Genomic DNA, 18462 nt, shown 5'->3' with positions numbered 1-18462 from the left:
ACTTCTAGTTTTGCTTAGTGGCTTGAAGCAAAGGTTTCAATTAAAACTGCAATCTGAGAAGTTACTAAAAATGGATTTGGACAATGTCCATATTTGCATCAGTGATTTGCACAGCAATTTTGCTCCTAACACAACATGAGAGGACGGTCCTCGTAGTATACCAAAGCTACAAATTAATCCTGTCTTTTAAAAAAAAAAAAAATCCAAGCTGTGAACTTTCTGGCTCATGCATCAACAGTGATGTTAATGTCAGCTGTCTTCATTGTGCTTAGAAGCAAAAGGGGAACTGGATCTGATGACAATGATGCTGAAGAAGCAAATCCACAAGAAATCTATTAAGACTCCTTCCACAGCCACCATCTCACAGGTCTAACATAGGTGCTTTGAGTGAAGAGTAGTAATGATTATGAAGCATCCAACACAATGATGCAACTTGGGTGGAGTAGTAGCTCAAAGAACTGACAAAAGAAGCTGCTCTGCATAGATTTTTAGGGCAGAAAGGGGAATACTAGCTGTCGAGGTTGTATTAACTCCTGGGCATAGTCACATACAGTAGAACTACTTTCTGCAGGAGACATGTGGTAAAGCACTATCTGAACAGTCCCACTACAGCAATAGTGGCAGGCAGCCAGGAAGCCATGTGTAGTCCCAGGGCCTCTGCCAGATGTCATGGCATCTGCAATGTTTTATAGTCCAAACATCTGGCTTTAGAAGGGGAAAAACTTCAGAGCTTGTACCTCCCTCCCCACCCCCTGAGAACAAAGAGCCCAGTGATGCACATTCCCCAAGTCCCCTCACAGAGCCAGCAGACCCAGGCCTTGGATCAACCATGCTGACACACCAGCCAGGAGACAATCCATGGTACCAGGGCTACACTTGGTGTTGAGATATCATGGGATGAAAACAGTATGTGGGATTATATGTATTTTAAACCAACCAACCAAATCAACACCCAAAATTTAGGGAGTTTAAAAGGTAAAGCAACGCTTTTCCCCCCTCCTCCCACCTCTCCCTGCAACTTGGATTAAGATTGTAAACCCTGAACTAAGCTTCAGGAACTCTTGCCATACACACCATAAGAAAAGAAGACAAAGGAGGGGTAGAGAGGGCATTTTTTCCACAGTGCTTTCCTTTGAAGGGTAAATAGTTCTGGCTCACCCTGTTATGCACTATTTCCTCATACACTGGATTTCAAGTCTCCGCAACTGCCCTGAGCCTTCCTGGGACCCTGAATACCTTTAGCATGTCAGGCAAAACTTCTGGTATGCCTTAAGTTTGTTAAGGTGTATTTAAGTAAGCACTCTAACATTTATGGAAATCTCCTAGGTATATTAAGATAAAACACAAGAATCACACCGTTGCTGAAATTTTTATGTTATTTTAAGCTATTAAAATCTCCTGGTAAAGTAAATATGCTCATTACGCAGTTTTACTGTAATCACTTTTCTGTTCCTGAATATCAAGTATTTTGGACACTGTATCTAACGGTCCTTAGAAGTCAGGTTTCCTGAGAAGCAGAAGAGAGCTCACAGTTACACCTGGAGGTGAACTACCTCTCTGGACTACCATGTTTGACCTGAGGACTCCTTTGATGTATGTCAATTCTGCTTCTCACCAAGCCCCAAGTTGCTCCCTTTGCAACAGAGGATAGGGCCCATCTCCTGGCTAACTCCCAGTAGGATCCAGAGGGCACCCTGAGTAATGGAGCATCCAACTGTCCTCATGCACTGCAGTGGAGAGAGAGCGACCCTATGTATACATTTCAGTTGTGTGAGCCTTAAAAATAGATACTGCAGTATTGCAAGTTACTCAGAGAGGAAGAGGGATAAAGAAAACAGAGACAGGAACACATGCAAAACATCAAGGACAACTCTCAAACTGCCTTTCCTCAGCTACTTCCTGTCTCTCCTCTCCTCCTTTGTGAAGTATTTATATTGCACATGCTGTATTATCCTACTAAATTCACGGACACTCAGAAAAAGAAGCCCACACAAAATTGCATAATTACGTTTTTTCACTGTATGACTATCTAAAGATTTACTACAGAATTACTTGTTGTAGGAGTGGGAAAGAAAAAGCTATCAAGTTTTGCTTGGTGTCAGAAGCAGGAAACAAGACAGCAAGGGTACCAGCAGTTGAATAAAAACTAATAGCTAGAACATACCCATGAAAGTGCTGTTACTGATAATAGATGAGGGTTCCAAACTTCTGTTTAAATCAAACGTGTCAGAGTTCAGACTTTTGCTTTTTAGTCCAGTTCCTTCATTTTGAGTATAAATGGAGTTAATCAATTTGTTACTTGTAGCCTGCATTCCAATAATGCCAACACACTGGTCAAAGGGATCTTCCAGTGGAGGTGAGTATTGATAGCATTCCTTTTTCTTTAAATATCCAGACTCATAAGGATCCAGGAATGCTGCTCTTTGGTCAGGGCTGCAACCTAAAGAGAATGGAAAACTGGTTTTATACAGATTTGTCATAGCACAAGATCAAATTAGGACTAAAAACTTTTTTTCCCCTCCAACTTACTTGCATTGTAGGCTTCAAAGGCCTCAGAGCCGTATGTGTTTCCTTTTAAATATGAAGTCCCTGAAGTCCCCAGATAGTGGCATAGGAATGGATCTGCAACACCCTCCAAGTCTGTTTCGCTTCCATTATCTAGATGGCAAATGCCTTAAAAATAAAATTGACATGTCAGCATATGGTCTTTTAAGCTCCAGCTTACAGTTTCTTGAGTAAGTTTTGTTTTTTTAAGAACCCTGTCCAACTAAATTCTGTAGTGCATGTAGAGCTTGCTTAAGTTTAACCTAACTGTTTGATAAGAATTCTAATTCTAGCAAGTGTTCAATTCATTAGCTTGACAGAGAATATGTCACACTTTGCTTCATTATACAGTCCCTGGATAAAAGGACAAACCCAATCACAGGGATCAGAACCAGGGACCTCCTTCTTCCAACACACTGGAAGCAGGCTCATGCTCTCACACAGCCACCCTATGGAGCACAGAGTGCTAACAAGAAAGTACTGGGTGGAAGATTCTCAGGGAGTCACTGTCTGCTTGAACAGCTATACTGACCTTCAGCTCAATGGTTCCTGAAAACTGTGGATGTGGTCTGGTTGTTCTTGCCCCACAAAGAGGCTGCTGCTCTCACTACCCTACAACTGAAAAACTATCTCACCACTGCTCCATTCCCACCTGCCCCAACTCCTGACTGTATCTTGACCCCAATTCCCTTCACAGCAAGGTGGCTTTTCCTCCCTAACCCAGGTATGTTCTGGATTCTCAGGGGCCAGATGTATACACATTACATTAGGTACTGCAGCTTTTAACTTGCAGTCACCTTAAACCCTTTATTAACTCTGACCTCGATGATTTTTCTAACAGGAAACTTTAATCAGTTTTATTAAAGTTACACTGGTATTACCACCCGTGCTTACATTGCATTAAAAACATCCTACAAGCTATAACAGAGGAAGACATGCTGTTGTAATTCCTTTTGCACACTCTTGTTTGAGAAATCTGATCATCAGTTTAAATTTACCCTTGAGACTAGCGAAAAACTTAATAATTTAAGCAAAGCCATAACGTCATTTGGATGAACAAAGTTTCTGTTATTATCTTGTTCAAGCAATAGATTTCATATCCTCTCTTAAACTTCAGTGAAGATGTTTCTTTAGTGCTATTTCTATTAGTTAGAAAGACAATAGCCAAACTGCAGCTACTCAACCAACATGGAAAATCTGCTTAACATTACACCTACCATTACCATCCCTCTGCTGCAAGAAACAGCCTCCCACAGAAGATGTGAGGAACTGATGATGACTGCCATTTTCAGACAAACCATATCCATCTTGCCTTTCAGCCAGTGTCCCTTGGGATGACAGGTAACTTGGTATGTCAGCAGGCAAATTTGTTTCATCTGTGGGGAAGCAAAACACACAGAAGCCATCAGCATATTTCAGAGTTTGTAGAAGCATTTTTAAATGTGTCAGCAAAGTGCTGAAGACAACAAGTAGTTCACTCTTCTGACTGAGTCAAAGCACACAAATGTTCCTACACTAAAGTCATTGCAAAGCAACCACAAATATTTTTTTCCTTTCCAAGGCAAACGTTCAGTTTACACACCTGTATTTGTGATGCTGCAATCTTCATTCCGCCTTCTGGTGTGGTAGATGATGACCACCCACACCAAGGAAGTGCCCACCACACAGCAAACCACAGCTATGATCACAATGCCAACTGTGGCCCATCCATCATCATCAAGTGATGGGGCAATGTTTTGAGGAGAATCACAGGTGGGAGTAGGAATTACATTAAGACGGATGTTGCCTCGTTCCGTTCCAAGCGTATTAGACATTTCACAAGTGTATTTCCCGGCATCTTCTACATCTGTATCCACAATAATCAGTAACTGATTGCCTGCAGCAAAAAAATGTCTTTCCGTTACCACAAGAGGGCTGTCATCCTTAGTCCAGTTCAGTCGGGGTGGAGGGCTACCACCAGCAATACACTGCAAGACTGCAGTTTCACCTTTTGTTACAGTTCGATCCAGCAAAGGCCGCAAAAATGATGGTGTTTCTGAAAAGAAAGCATAAGCCTTATATTCTAAATGACCTCACAAGAATGGGAACATGTCCCTTTCCTTCACAGCTCAAGACGAAAAGTTGAATTAAATGCATCAGTAAGGCCTAATGGAGCTTACTCTCATTCTCAGAAAAAAAACCCACACTCAAAGAATTTGGATTTAGAGCCTACAGTTTACTTGTCAATTGATCAGACCTAGGCGTTTGATTACCTCAGAAGGTAAGAAGGCCATAGCATACACACTCAAGACTGCAGAGAACTCGATTAAAGATGGTTAACAAAATATTAGGAAATTGAAAGTTAAAGAAAATCTCCTGTCTCTAAACAAAAATAACATCCCCTTCCCCCCAGCCTCCTCATATCAGACTTTGTGTACACACTGAGAAACATAACTAGCTTTTATTATTTTGCATCATAGCAGTGACTGTGTGCTGGAGTCCATATTTATAACCTTTAACTACGTATCAATACAAACTGTTTCAGAGTATTTTTATTTCTATACAGCTCTTTCATGACATTGCTATTTTTATAATAAGCTGATATTTTTAAAAGCGTTCAGCAATAGTGTTCTTCAAAGAGATTATGCCATGAAGGATTGCCAATGTCTTACCTAGTACTGTTAATGTTGCGTTAGCCGAAATGCTTCCAGCGGTGTTTTGTGCTGTACAGCTATAAATGCCTGTGTCCTCGATCTTTACATCAACAATAAAGAATACATCATCTTCAGGCATGACATGCATGCGCCTCTTGCGTGCTGCAGGAAAATCTGTTCCGCCATCTTTCTGCCAAGCAATCTGTGGGACAGGATGCCCAACTGCAGCACATTCCAAACGTGCCATTGCTCCAGCTCGAATGGTTAAGTCCATGGGGATCTTTGTAAATGAAGGCAGCACTAAAGAAAAGTTAGTGAAACCAAAATAAATAAATGAAAAGTAATTTTTCCCTTTTGCACAGTATTTTCTTAACATTCTTCTTAGGCCTAAAAACACTGGAGAAGGATACAACCTAAATTTATCAGTAGCCAAGAGAGAGAAAGGGAGGGAGCTGCGGAGACCGCCTAGATGAAAATCTCATTTCTGCTAACAGCCTCCTACATGACCTTTCCATAGTACCTTGAAAGAGAGTATACACTTACCTCCTGTGAAGAAAAGATTAATGTTTTTCCATTTTATTACATAGGTTTTGTCAGATTTACTATTAATTGGGTCTGTTACTTGTTTTTGCTTACACTATGGTTCAGCACAGTGGGGCCAGATGTAAAACTGAATGGTGATCTTGGAAGAAGAAATATTTTAAGAAATAATCTCTGCTTATTAAGGGATCTTTTAAAAGACACAGATGATGAAAATGGAAAGAATTATGTTTACATATCTTGATTAAAATCATTCTAGTTTAAGTCCACAAGCAAAAAGTAACATACTTACTGTTTACTGTAAGTTTGGCTTTGATAGAGTAGGATGAACCAAAATGATTTGAAATAACACACTGGTATTTCCCTTCATTACTGAATTCAACATTGCGTAGTCGAAGGATGGTAGTGTACTCCATCACTTCACCGCCCTGTGCCCGGAGGTGTGCATAATTCTCCATTTCAGCATCTTGTAGTAATTCATTGTCTTTCTTCCATGCAAAAGTCATTGGGGAATCACTGCTGCTGGCTGCCGAACATACAAAACTCAAATTGGAGCCTTTGATTGCTGACTGGGTTTCTGGCTGGACAGTGATCTGTGGTTTAGGAAAATCATCTGCACAGAACAGAAAAGGGAGAAAAAGAAAAAGTAACACTGAGGAAGAGAAAAAAATATATATGTGAGCCCTGAGGACTCTTTACAGAAAAGAGTTTGTAAGCCTTGGTTTTTAGGTTTGAGAGAAGAGTCAGATAAGTACTTATTAAATGGATACACAATACTTTTGTTTTAAATTTCGTTAGCCTTAGAACATTTAAAGATGCCATATTTATGAGTTTACTGTGTTAAGTCATCGGTTACTGAAGAGAAAGCACATTTAAAAGCAGACTGTGTGTACAGTTTGTTCAACAGCAGCACTAAAGAGGAGAAAACTACCCCCTGACATCCGTTAGAACTATTCTGAATGTCAGTCATGAAGCCTACCCTTCATCTTTACAACACCTCAGGCTGCTGTGAGTTTTTCTTTAATCGAAAACATAGTTCTTCTGCCATCAGAAACTGCAAGTTAAAGTCAAGGGTTTTCCCCAAATCCACAAAAACCAATCATATACAGAAGTCACTGTTCAGTGATTTGTGGCTGTTTGGTGCATCTTACCAAAACAGCAGTGCTGAAGACCCCTTAAGCAGGGCAGCATACAAGAATTTCAAGAGATTAGTTTCTGGAAGTCCCTTTACTATTGGAAAGTTACCTTCAAAGTGCCATTTTCTGAGTTTGCAGAATTAGTTGCCTTCTGCTATTTATTCTGTCAATTGTGTGTACACTGCATGTACAAAAGGAGTGAGCAATTAAAGTCTTGATTCCCAAAAGCAAAAGGCTTTAGCGTATTGCCAACTTTCAAGGTATCTCCTACCTCTGACAAAGACACAGGCCCAAACTTCACAGGGACTGCAGGAAAAGTCCTGGGACCCAAATACTCCTTACTACAAACCCTACCTGCACTGCAGAGTCAGGTTTTACATAGCCCCTTTGCCTCCTTATATCTCATTTGTTTGTGAAAAACTTGCCACAGTCAAAGAATTATTTCCTTGAAGAACCTCCACACTGTGTGTTATAAAAGAAAATGAGATGTGCAGATATCCTGAACTTGAGCTGCCCCCAAGAACACCTGCGAATGTGGAGCTGTATTCCAGCAACAGGGCAACATGGATTCTCCACTCCGGGGCCCTAAGCAAGGGCCTTAAGAATCTTCCAGGCTTTCATGCTTCATACCCATGCCTTAAGTTCTTCACAACAAACTATACCATTTGCAAACTGAGTTGATGCTTTCACTGACTTTGCAAAGGGATAACAAAGTAAAATATTCTAAATACTTAGACTGGTGATAGGACAGGAGAACATACTTCAGTTTAGCTGTACTATCAATGAAATAGTAAAATACACTAAAATTTTAATTATTTGGCAGGAAGTGCGAATGAAAAGGTCATTCAAGCAGATACTACAGAATACAGAAGAACACTCAAGAATAAAACTGGCAATGTGTTTTTTCAGAAGAGAATAATTTGGGAGTGTATTTGAATATACATGTCAGAAACGCACTAACAGATATAAACACATATATATACACAGATACATAAACACATATACACACAGATGCATACACTCTCTCTGAGAAATGTGTTTCTCATTTTATAGAAGCCTCTTGACCACTATGTAACAGAAAACAAGCTATTCATCACCTATCTAGTACTCTTAGCATCACTACGTTAACTTGAAGTAATTAATACACGTCAAAAAACCATCTTTTTTCTTCCACAGTTATCTTTAGTACAGAAACATCTCATCATTTGTTTCAGCTTGAAAGACTGATTTTAGGAAGCACAAATTACAAAGATTTATTTAATATTTTTTTTTTAGTTTCACAGATATGGAACCCTTGCCTAACACATGCTTTTCTTTAACAAATTTAGGATGACTCCCTCCTACCTGTTTTTAAAAATGTAACTTGGCTCAATTTGGAGGATTTATACACTTTTATATAATATTTATTACTATTATATAATGTATAAATTATTTCAGACAGGACTTAACACACTCCTCTTGAAAATTCTATAAAAGCAAAAGTGGCCATTGTAAACTTACAAGGCAAGGTGTGTACACCCGAACATCTAGTGATGGCACACTTTAGAGATTCAATAAACAGTGAAACACTCACTGATTGTATTAACAGATTTACATATTAAATAGTTTACTCTTAGTACATCCCTTTTTGCTAACATATCTTTAAAGGGTTTGAAATTAATTCATTTAAAATGGCATTCAGCAGTTAAAAGAAAGATCACAATCCCCTGTGGTTTAACAAACAGAGATATATATCCAAATACCCCAACTTACTTTCTTGCCAGAATGAGTTTCTCATAAATAAGGATGTATACTTCATATATATTCCATTAACCATTGAGTAATCGGCAATTTTCTGCACTATGTCAACTTCTCCTTTACAAAACCTAGATTATGCACCATCTACTCATTAATTAATACATTAAACATTTGACTGCTAATAGGAAAGGAGAAAACATTTTTGTACTGTTTTATATTCTGCGTCTGCTTTCCCACTGAAAAAAGGGTATGATGGCAACAGTAAAAATTAAGCAGTCATATTTGCTTTGAAAGTTATTGAGAAGACAAATATGGTTACTGATTTATCTCCAAAGAAAATAAACTCTGAATTTTCTTTAGTAAGAAAAATAAAATGTATACAACAAAGATGTATGAAATCCAGCTAGCTTTTAATTTCCTGGTATTTTCAAAGTTCCCACTTAATTTATCAGAGTACTCAAACACACATGCTTATTCTGCTTAGCTTCACTTTGCTTTAAACAGAGAACATAACATATAGATGATAATGCTACCAAACATACATAAGACAAATTTCATTTTTAAGGCAGATGCTATCATCTCAAATTTTCAAGTCTTAAAGTAAAAATATTTTAGTGTCATTTACTATCTGGCATAGTGAAATACAAAATACCAGTAGCGTAACTGTGGTAATCTGATGTTTTAAAATACAGTTTACATACAGGCAATAACTTTCATGGTCCAAATAATTTTTAAAGGAGACAACAAGCACACATAAAATAGGCCAGAGCTGAGGCCAGTATGGCTATTTTACCTTCAAATTTTCTCAGCTCTGGAATAATCTCAAGACTAATGAAGTATGAAAATAATTCACAAATAATCAAAACCAAAAACTGCATCTTAAGTTTGCCAAAATATGTCTCTCTCATAAATCATAATTACCTAAACAATATCCATCTTTTAGATCTAGAGGCATACGCATTTACCACCACAAACTATTGAGCTTTCCTTTGCACGCTATGCTATATACTGTGTAAAAGCAAGCTGTATGTGAAGTAAGAGTCAGAAAATTCACTCCCCATCTTATACAAAGCCACAAGCTTTGAGCATTTACATCATAGTTTGGGAACAGAGAAGGAAATGTTAACAGATATTAAATCCTCCCCATTTTATTAGCGAAAACATGTCAAAGAAACCACAACAAAAATCAATGCATTCAGTAAAATTTGTTCTATGGAATGAGAAATAGAGGCTATACTCACCACAGACAAACCCATCCAGGCTGACAGCAAAAATACTTCTCCCCTTTAGAAGCTGAGGATGGGCACAACTGGCATTTACAAAGCTTTGAAAGTTGTTCTCTGACATCCACTGTGGTAGCCATTTTAACTGGCAATCACATAAGAGACTCGATGTGTTTAAGTGCCTAAGAAAAAAGCAATTACATTCAATGCCTGTTTGCTTGGTTTTCTCCATTTGTAATACAGATTTGTATGAACACACACCAGTAACAAAACTAATTTTTTAGGCTAAATACATATATTACAAGAGAAAGACAGCAGTATTATTTAGCTCAGATGTGGTGATACCATGGTCATGACTCCTATATTCAACAAAGCAGACATGTTATCCTGAATTCCCAGCTTCTGCTACTAACATGAGTCCAGGCAGTCTGGCATGTTTGTAATGTCCTGGGTACAAAATGACAGTCAGCAGTAGGACACACAGAATGGAGAAGTAAGAGAACAGTCCAAAAGGGAGGTGCTCTGGAACCTAACATCAAAAAATTCTGAAACAATTTCATTCCCTCATTTCCATCTCGGTCAGAATTTATCTTGGGGAAGATATTTAAAAAGGAGAGTGGAGAGACGAAGACGACTAGTCAAGTGTTAAAATAACTTCAGAACTGGCTATCAAGCTTACATAACCTATGTAAATAGCTACACTCACAGAAGGGGAAAAAAAAAATTAAGAAAGCAAAGGCATATTCTGTGAAGCATCTAGAATCAAGAGTTGAAGTAGGAAGACTTTTCAGTTTTGGCTGAAAACTGAGAATCACCCTTTTTTAAAAAAATGTACTAAAACCCATTAAAATTCCGCTCTTCAAACCTTACCTGTTCTTGGGAGGAAAAGTAAAAATAATTTATGGATCATGGGAGAGAAGACAGCTTTAAAGATAAATTGAGACATACTAATTCCAGATTTTTTCTTGAAGAGTATCAAGACAGTGCCTCTGTGCTCATTTTTCACACTAACGCTGCATGGATAAAACCTAGGGATGCCAGCTCACCAGTTCACATTGAGATGAATCAGGTCATCTTTCACTGAAGTTCTAGGGGCATTCTTGATGTTCTTAGGAGGCAGAGAAACCACAGCATTTTTTGCTATCCCGATGCAATGGCTATCTGTCATATTATTTTCAGATTTACTCTCCAGGGGCCTCAGAATAAAACTACTAGACGGGAATTTATTCTAAATAATCTTACTTCTGGGAAAGTACTTTCTAGCATCTCTCGATACCTTCCTCAGACATAACGAATGTCTACCAGGTGTTTCAAGAAAAGTACAGAAAAACATCCCAACAAATCTTGAATAGTTATTTCATTGAGGTGTTCAGTCTGGTATCTTGTAACATCTTACAGCTCCTGAAGCAGTGTTAGCCTGTCATTCTATCACATTTGATCATGCTTCAAATCATCTATATCAATCCCTAATTGTCAGCACTGTGCTTCCACTGCTTCTCTTATGTCAAATCTAGCAATTGCCCTGCAGCTGCCTGAGTTCAGCAAACTAATCAAGCAACACAACCAGACTGAACTCAAGGAAGAAGAAAGGCAGAAAAACCCTGGCTATGGGTAGAAGGCATGGCTGCCGCTTTCTAGAGCAATTGCAGCTACACCAGGATATGAGTAACATCAAACTGAACTTTGAATGAACTAAATATTTTCTAGATACAAGAAAGAAATATTTTACACTGTGAAGAGTCATACACTGGAACAACCTCCCCAGGGACATGGAATCTCCAGCACTGGAGGTTTTCAAGATACAACTGGACAGGGTGCTAAATAATCTCACCTAGGCTCCCTTTCCCACAGAAAAAACGTTGGACCAGATGACCTTTTGAGGTCACTTCCAAACTGGGCTGTTCTATGATTCTATGAAATGCACAAAGCTGCTCATTACTTTCTCTATGGCACCCAACATGGAGTAATACCATAAGATGAAGTAGAGAGCCAGCTGCTAGGGTTATACTTGATAGGAGTCTGGAGAACACAACTTCAAAGCTCCAGACAAGCTTCAGGCAGTTTCTACCCATCATGAGAGCAGCATCTTTAGTTTGTTGACAGATTATCCACAGAGCAGCTCAGGACAACAGATCTGACTAGAGAAGGCTGACATGAACAGAGGAGACATAAGATATATGCAAGAGGAAGAATTAGCCATGCTCAAAACAAACACAGGGAATGGTGACAGTGTTTTTCTGCATTGATCAACATAAAAAGAGGGTAACAGGACAAAAAAAACCCCAAAACTCACTAGAAGAAAACACTCTTATCAGTGACTGCTTCGTGACTTTTGAAGATCTGCCCCTTTGCTACTACAGGATAGAAGGACCCAGTTACAAGCCCTGACAACCGGGTCTTTACAAAAGAATTACAGCACTGCACTTCACTGGTCGGGTAAGCTTCAGCTCAGTGATAGCACTACTGATCTTATGGCACATTACATGAAAATCTCCCTTATCTAATACCTATTAGAGATCAGCCAATTTAAAATAAGGACTCTAGACACCAAATGCAGCAGAAAATGAACACCTATCCTACACTATCTCACTTAAATACAGTCATTACATAGAAAATAAAAAAACCCAAAACATTGACATACGCTTTTTACAAGACTTCAGAGAGATTACAGTGGGAGTTTATCACTGCATCAGGCAGTCTTACAAGGCTTTTCTTTATATATTTATACAGATATATGTATTTATCAGAGGTGATGTCTTTAGATAGAAACTTACAATTCCTTGAGTTTCTTCATTTGTGAAAATGCATTTCCTTGAACTGACATAATTGCATTGTTACTTAGATCTCTAGGAAGAAAAAAAAGAAAAATAACATTAGAGGAGGAAAGAGTAATTTATTAAATTGAATGTGTTGAAGACTCAAGGAATAGTTTGCTACCTTGGTGATAGACAAAGGATCCCCTACCTCATAACTATAGAGACAGGATTAAGGATTTTTATACCATGCTTAATACATAACACTCTCTGCACTAATTCCAAAAATTCATAATCAGCATAACTCCAAAATAAAAGAACATTCTCAAGATCACAGTAGCAACCAGGATAAAAGCATTTCATTCAAAGTCGTAAGTAAAGCTTGTTAGTCCTATTTATTTCAATTAGTATTAAAATTAATTTTTTCCAATGTTGGGTTATATGTGATTTTTTAGTACTTACAGGTGTTCAAGTGCATCCAAACCAGAAAATGCTTTCTTTGTAATGGATCTAATCCTGTTTCCTTGGAGTATCCTGAAAAATATAAGTACGAGATGCAAAAAGGACGCAATAAAATGAAAGCATTTTTTAAGCTTAACAATTGCAATTTGGGCATTTATTTCTAAACTGTGACTAATATTCACCATTCAACCTATCCCAACGCAGCAAAATGTCTCACCTCTAAAAGATTCATATCCCTTCAGTAAACATCTAGATGTTAGAATGCTTTTAGAAGATGCTTATTCGTACAGTTCAGTGACACGGATTATTCTAAATGTATACACATGAGCATCTTTTTATTTATTTCTTATATGTACATTTGAAAATTTCAATGCAACAAAGACACTTCCATTGGATGCTGCATTACTTTATCAAAGACTATCCCTGTCACTATGCCTTTGTCATATAATGCACTTACTAGTTCCTATTACAGGAAGCCCTTATTCTTTGAGAAATGTTTCCATAAATAGTAGTAATATTTAAATTTCAGATTAGTTAGACTTGAAAAATCTGGGATTTCTTTTATAGAAAAAGCATATTTTATAGAGAACAAAATGGTTCTCTAGGAAGAAAAAAAAAATCATCTAAGCTATGGAAAACGTAACATCATTAAGTGTTGGATGTGTCCCTTGAAACACACGTAATCTAAGCTGATTTTTTAAGAGATGTTGAGGCACAAATATTGTAGCAATACTTACAGCTTCCTAAGTTTATCTAGGCCAGAGAATGCACCATTCATATCTTCAATAGTCCATGATATTTCATTGTTTTTCAGATCCCTGTTTAAGGGGTGAGGGAAAAATCAAACCACAAGAGCTATTAAAAAGAACAGGGTATATACTTCTTCAACAGCATCTATTATTTAAAACCATTTCTAAAATAACCTTCTGGTAGGTTGTTTTTTGTTTGGGGTTTTGTTTTTTAAGAGAAGCTTTTCTTGATTAGCTATTTCATTTCAACTGAGAGACTTTCAAGACTGTTAGTACTTATTTCCACTGGTAATTAAAAAGACCACAAACTTAACAATTTTAAGAATCATTAGAAAACAAACCCACATTCCCCTACAAGGATATTCAGATATAGGACTATCATACGAGAAGGAACGTCATAGGAAGGGAAGGGATCAACTATTGCCCCTTCAAAACAAAATACACTCGTGCCTTTGTAAGGTCGTAATATTAACACACAGAGAACACAAAGAAATTTATTAATTAAGTGACTCATTTTTACATCTTACAGCTTCCATAACACTATCTTAATTATCTGTGAAGCATAAAGAGCTTAAGAGATTTGTGAAAAGGACAGTGTGTCAACAAAGCATCAGCAGGGTAGGGCTAGAGGAGAAAAAAAAAAGAGACAAAATCTAGGAGCAGAAGTCTAACACTCAATTCCTAGACAGCTCACATCTCTGACTTCCTCTCTTTACTATCTATATACTTTAAAAATATAGCATACACACCTCTGAATTGCATCTTTGCTAGATGCCCAAGTGTAAGTATGTGAGCAAACCCCTGAAAGCAGTGTTAGCACCCTTTTTAAAGCCTAAAGGGAAAGACAGCCATTTCATTCATCCAACTAACAGGTGGGTCAATGGTACACAACTGGAAGACTTTAATGAAATGGAATGTGTTTAGATTAGTTTGCTTCTTTCTTCCTCTTCCTTTAAGAAATGCTAGTTCAAAAAATGCTCAAATGCTTAAAGCAATTGCCCAGTCACAACAAGCATAAGAATCCATAGTAATACGGTTTTGAATTTTGTCTTCTTATTTCTACCATGAGGGAAAACGTTGATTCACTTAAGACAAAACTATGATCCAAATCCCTAAAGCTGTGAGTAGCAGTGCTGCTTGCTGCCTTCAAATGGAGACATGCCTTTCCCATAATAATGATACTGAAAGTTCGTATCATAATTACCAACTCCATTGTGCACAGCCTTAACTAAAGGGGAAGTCCTCCCTCTCCTAATTATTCTGAAAAAACCCTACCGTAAGAAAAACACATGCTGATCTGAGAAAGTTAACAAAATGTTCTTGTATATTTCATAAGAAAAAAAAAAAAAAAAAAAAGATCTATAAACACTGAGGGTTTTTGACCTTAAAAAATTGGAGTTCGTCAACTTACAAAGTCTGCAGACTGGAAAGTCCCCGGAAGGCACAATCAGCAATGTAATTTACTTTGTTGTTTCCAATGTACAGTCCAACCAGCACACTTAAACCAATGAAGCTTGAATCATCTAACCTTGCTAAGTGATTGAACGTCAAATCTCTGCAAATTCAAGGAAAAAGTATATTTTAATGTTTATGCTGTGGTGCTTATTACTCAGTTCAATCCAGGTGAACTTTCAGGGCGAGGAGAAACTTTTTTCCCTTACAAATACTATACCATTTTTGATCACACAGCTTGTGTATCATTTCTAACAATTCACAAATTACTGCAGAATGAATTTTTTTTTTTATTTGAAAATAACTGTGTTACAGCTCTAGCTCAACTGCCACAGTGAAATGAAGCAGTCATGGTTGCCCTCAAGTTCTTTCAACAAAATATAACTGTCTCATATACAAAAAAGTTGTTGTCACCTTGGAAACTTTGTTATGAGAAATTCACAGATCAGTGGTAAGAAGCTCATGCTTTGGCATGTACCCGGCTTTCAAAACTGGAATAGAATAAAAGCTACTCACAGCTCACTGAGTTTTTGGCAAAATTCCCAGGCATCAGGACTGATCCTGCTGATGGCATTTTGGCTGAGATGGAGTTGCTGCAGCATCAGCAAGCCATAAAGCCAGCCTTTGGTTACCTCTGTTAAGTTGTTATGGTCTAGCTGCCTACAAACACACACAAACACATATGAACAGATAAAAGACTTAAGGTTCAGAAACTCAGCAGCGTCCATGCTTTGCCACGTGTCCACATCTGACTTCACGATACTGGCTGGATAGCTGCACCTTCTATTTACATTTAGAGTTGTATGCATGCATTCAGAATGCGCTGTCCTACACATTTGGTGAATACTTGCTGCTTTTCAAACCACACTAGAACAAATTAATTCAAAAACATCTTTAAACTTTATCAAGCTATTCTATTCATTTTGTGCAATTCTACTTAATGTGTTAAGAGCATAATCTATTAGCAAAAAGTTGATACTTACAAGACTTCCATGTTGGTCAATCCCCAGAAAGCGCCATCCATGAGCCTAGTAACACCATTTCTCTGCAGTTTTAATGATTTCAAAGCTGGAAGACCTTGGAAAGTCAGCCCATCTATTTTTTTAATTTTGTTGCGATTCAGCTCCCTGCATCAATAAAATTCAGTTACAGCAGAGTAAGTTCACCTGCATGCCAAAAACATTTCTTCCCTCTGGAAACAAACCTTATTAAATGCTTTTCTTGCACATAAAAGATGTAGCAAACTTCAAACATTTTACTATAATACATTATGTTTAACCATGCTACTAATACTGTTCTGCCTTTCTGATACTGAAGGTAAGTACTTGGTAGTTCCTCGATATTCAGATTTAAAGAATCCTTGTAACCTAGAATGTCATGGTTAATCCTGTTTGCCAATTCAAAATTTAAGGCAAGTTCCTAGTGTTTATATCCAGCAGTAGAGGTGTTAGGTTTAGCTTATAATTGCAAACAATAATCAATCAAAAAGAAAAAGGTAAAAGTTTTAGTTGAGATAACTAGGCAAAATTAAATATCCTGAGTGATCCCTGTCTGCCTTAATCTGGAGCCAAGCTTTCATTACACATTCCTCCCTCATTCTCCATAACTAGTTATGAGTAGTTCCTTCCCTCCTTCTAAAGCAATTTTAGTATTCACCCTTCTGCCACTACACACCCCCCTGTAGGTCAGAAGCTGCATGTGTGTGTCCTGGAAGGGAGTTATAAAGCTGGAGATCAAGCTGCAGTGACAGCAGTACTCAGTATTTTCTATTTCACTTCTCTCCGTAACACTTTCTTGGCTTTGGTCCTTTATAACTCCAAACCATGTACCAACCCCAAGCAGCTTTCTGACTTTCTGAGCTCAGTGAAAAGGAAAGTCTTGCCTCACACAGGCACAAAGAACAATGTTAACTGTTTTTATAACAATAAATTTTAAACTAGACATCATTTGCTAAATTATATAAAGAGACAGCATTAGACAATACTAAGAAAAGGCCCTCATACAACAATTAGTGATCATTTGCCCTTCAAGAAGGTCTTAGATGTATCAACCTGCATCCTACCAAACCAAGAAGAATCCCCTACTTCCAAAATTTACTTCCCCGTGGGAAGTAAAGGCCTAAATAGTTCTCTCTCCATAGTCACACCAGAATTATTTTTCAGATTCTCAGTCTTGTAAGAATGGTCTGGTAAATCTTGTAAGAATTCAGCTTTCCTCTGTGGCATCTTGATACAAACCCTACCTGATAACAGATACCCAACAGAGAACCCTTCCTCCTCCTGTGTTTAAATGTGCATAAGCAGTGAAGAACTTTCAGTAAGGAGAACCTTCAGTTCTTCCCCACTCCTCTTCTGAATACTTCTTTCAGGTCATAACACAAATTTTTGGCCTTCATTGCAGATTAGCTACCTAACTTAACTAGGTCAGCCTACCAATTAAAATGTAAGTAGAACTATTTTTAGACAAGAATATCACTAACTTCCAAAATACCAGTTGCATCTGAAAATCAGAAAGTCTACTAAGATCATTAACAAATCCTGACTTTGCAGAACTGCTCTCACACTTTTCTGCTGAGGCTTGAGTCAATCTCTTCCTGAATTTGTACACAGAAAAGACAGTCACTGTTTCCAGATGTATCAAGCATCCTAACACCTCACTGTTCTTATGACCTTTCACTTTCAAGATTAACCTAAGAGAGCTCTCATTTTTTAACTCTTAACTATCTAATACGGAAAATAATTATTCAGGATTTGACAAAGTGCAGTGCCAGTCCATCCTCTTCTCAAATTCCTGCACTCAAAGTTTCAAAAACAAAAACAAACAAACAAACAAAAAAATCTTTCTCCAGCCTCATCCATATTAAATAACTTTTCTATTATTTATTCAGTAAAACATTTATAGACAACATTGTATCAGTGAAGCTGATGGATGTCTATTTGTTCAAGCATGTTGCTTATTGTTATACCTTCTGAAAGCAAAATAATTCCCTTCATTTCATCATGAAAGCACAAAATAAGAGACTACTTACTGTAGTGAACTATATAAGTTTACTTCACTTCGTATTTTTCCAATGCTTTCTTACAGGAATACTGCTATTACCCTTTCATCAGCCTTTTTTTCTTTTAATAGGCAAACATGATTTTAAACACAAAGATTATTCACATTTTGCCAATATATAACTAGTTTTGTCCAGTACAAAGCTTCAGTTAGTAGTAATGTTTTCTGTGTCTGTC

General features: G+C 37.6%; 1 protein-coding gene across 1 annotated transcript in view; it reads right to left on the bottom strand.

Annotated features, from left to right (window-relative positions):
- LRIG3 (leucine rich repeats and immunoglobulin like domains 3) overlaps window positions 1–18462 on the bottom strand; it is a 44120-nt gene that overhangs the window by 1620 nt on the left and 24038 nt on the right. The window contains exons 6-18 of the mRNA XM_074901534.1: window positions 16213–16356; window positions 15746–15889; window positions 15189–15332; window positions 13766–13846; window positions 13029–13100; window positions 12588–12659; window positions 9832–9995; window positions 6010–6330; window positions 5196–5477; window positions 4127–4579; window positions 3762–3920; window positions 2530–2673; window positions 2165–2440 (exon numbers count right to left, since the gene is read on the bottom strand). Coding sequence (XP_074757635.1) covers window positions 2165–2440; window positions 2530–2673; window positions 3762–3920; window positions 4127–4579; window positions 5196–5477; window positions 6010–6330; window positions 9832–9995; window positions 12588–12659; window positions 13029–13100; window positions 13766–13846; window positions 15189–15332; window positions 15746–15889; window positions 16213–16356 — 2456 coding nt within the window. The remainder of the gene's footprint in view (window positions 1–2164; window positions 2441–2529; window positions 2674–3761; window positions 3921–4126; window positions 4580–5195; window positions 5478–6009; window positions 6331–9831; window positions 9996–12587; window positions 12660–13028; window positions 13101–13765; window positions 13847–15188; window positions 15333–15745; window positions 15890–16212; window positions 16357–18462) is intronic.

The sequence above is a fragment of the Athene noctua genome, chromosome 3, assembly GCF_965140245.1.
Source record: "Athene noctua chromosome 3, bAthNoc1.hap1.1, whole genome shotgun sequence".
Taxonomy (NCBI): Eukaryota; Metazoa; Chordata; class Aves; order Strigiformes; family Strigidae; genus Athene; species Athene noctua.
Note: the sequence above shows the minus strand (reverse complement) of the source record. Positions and strands in the feature narration are given on the sequence as shown.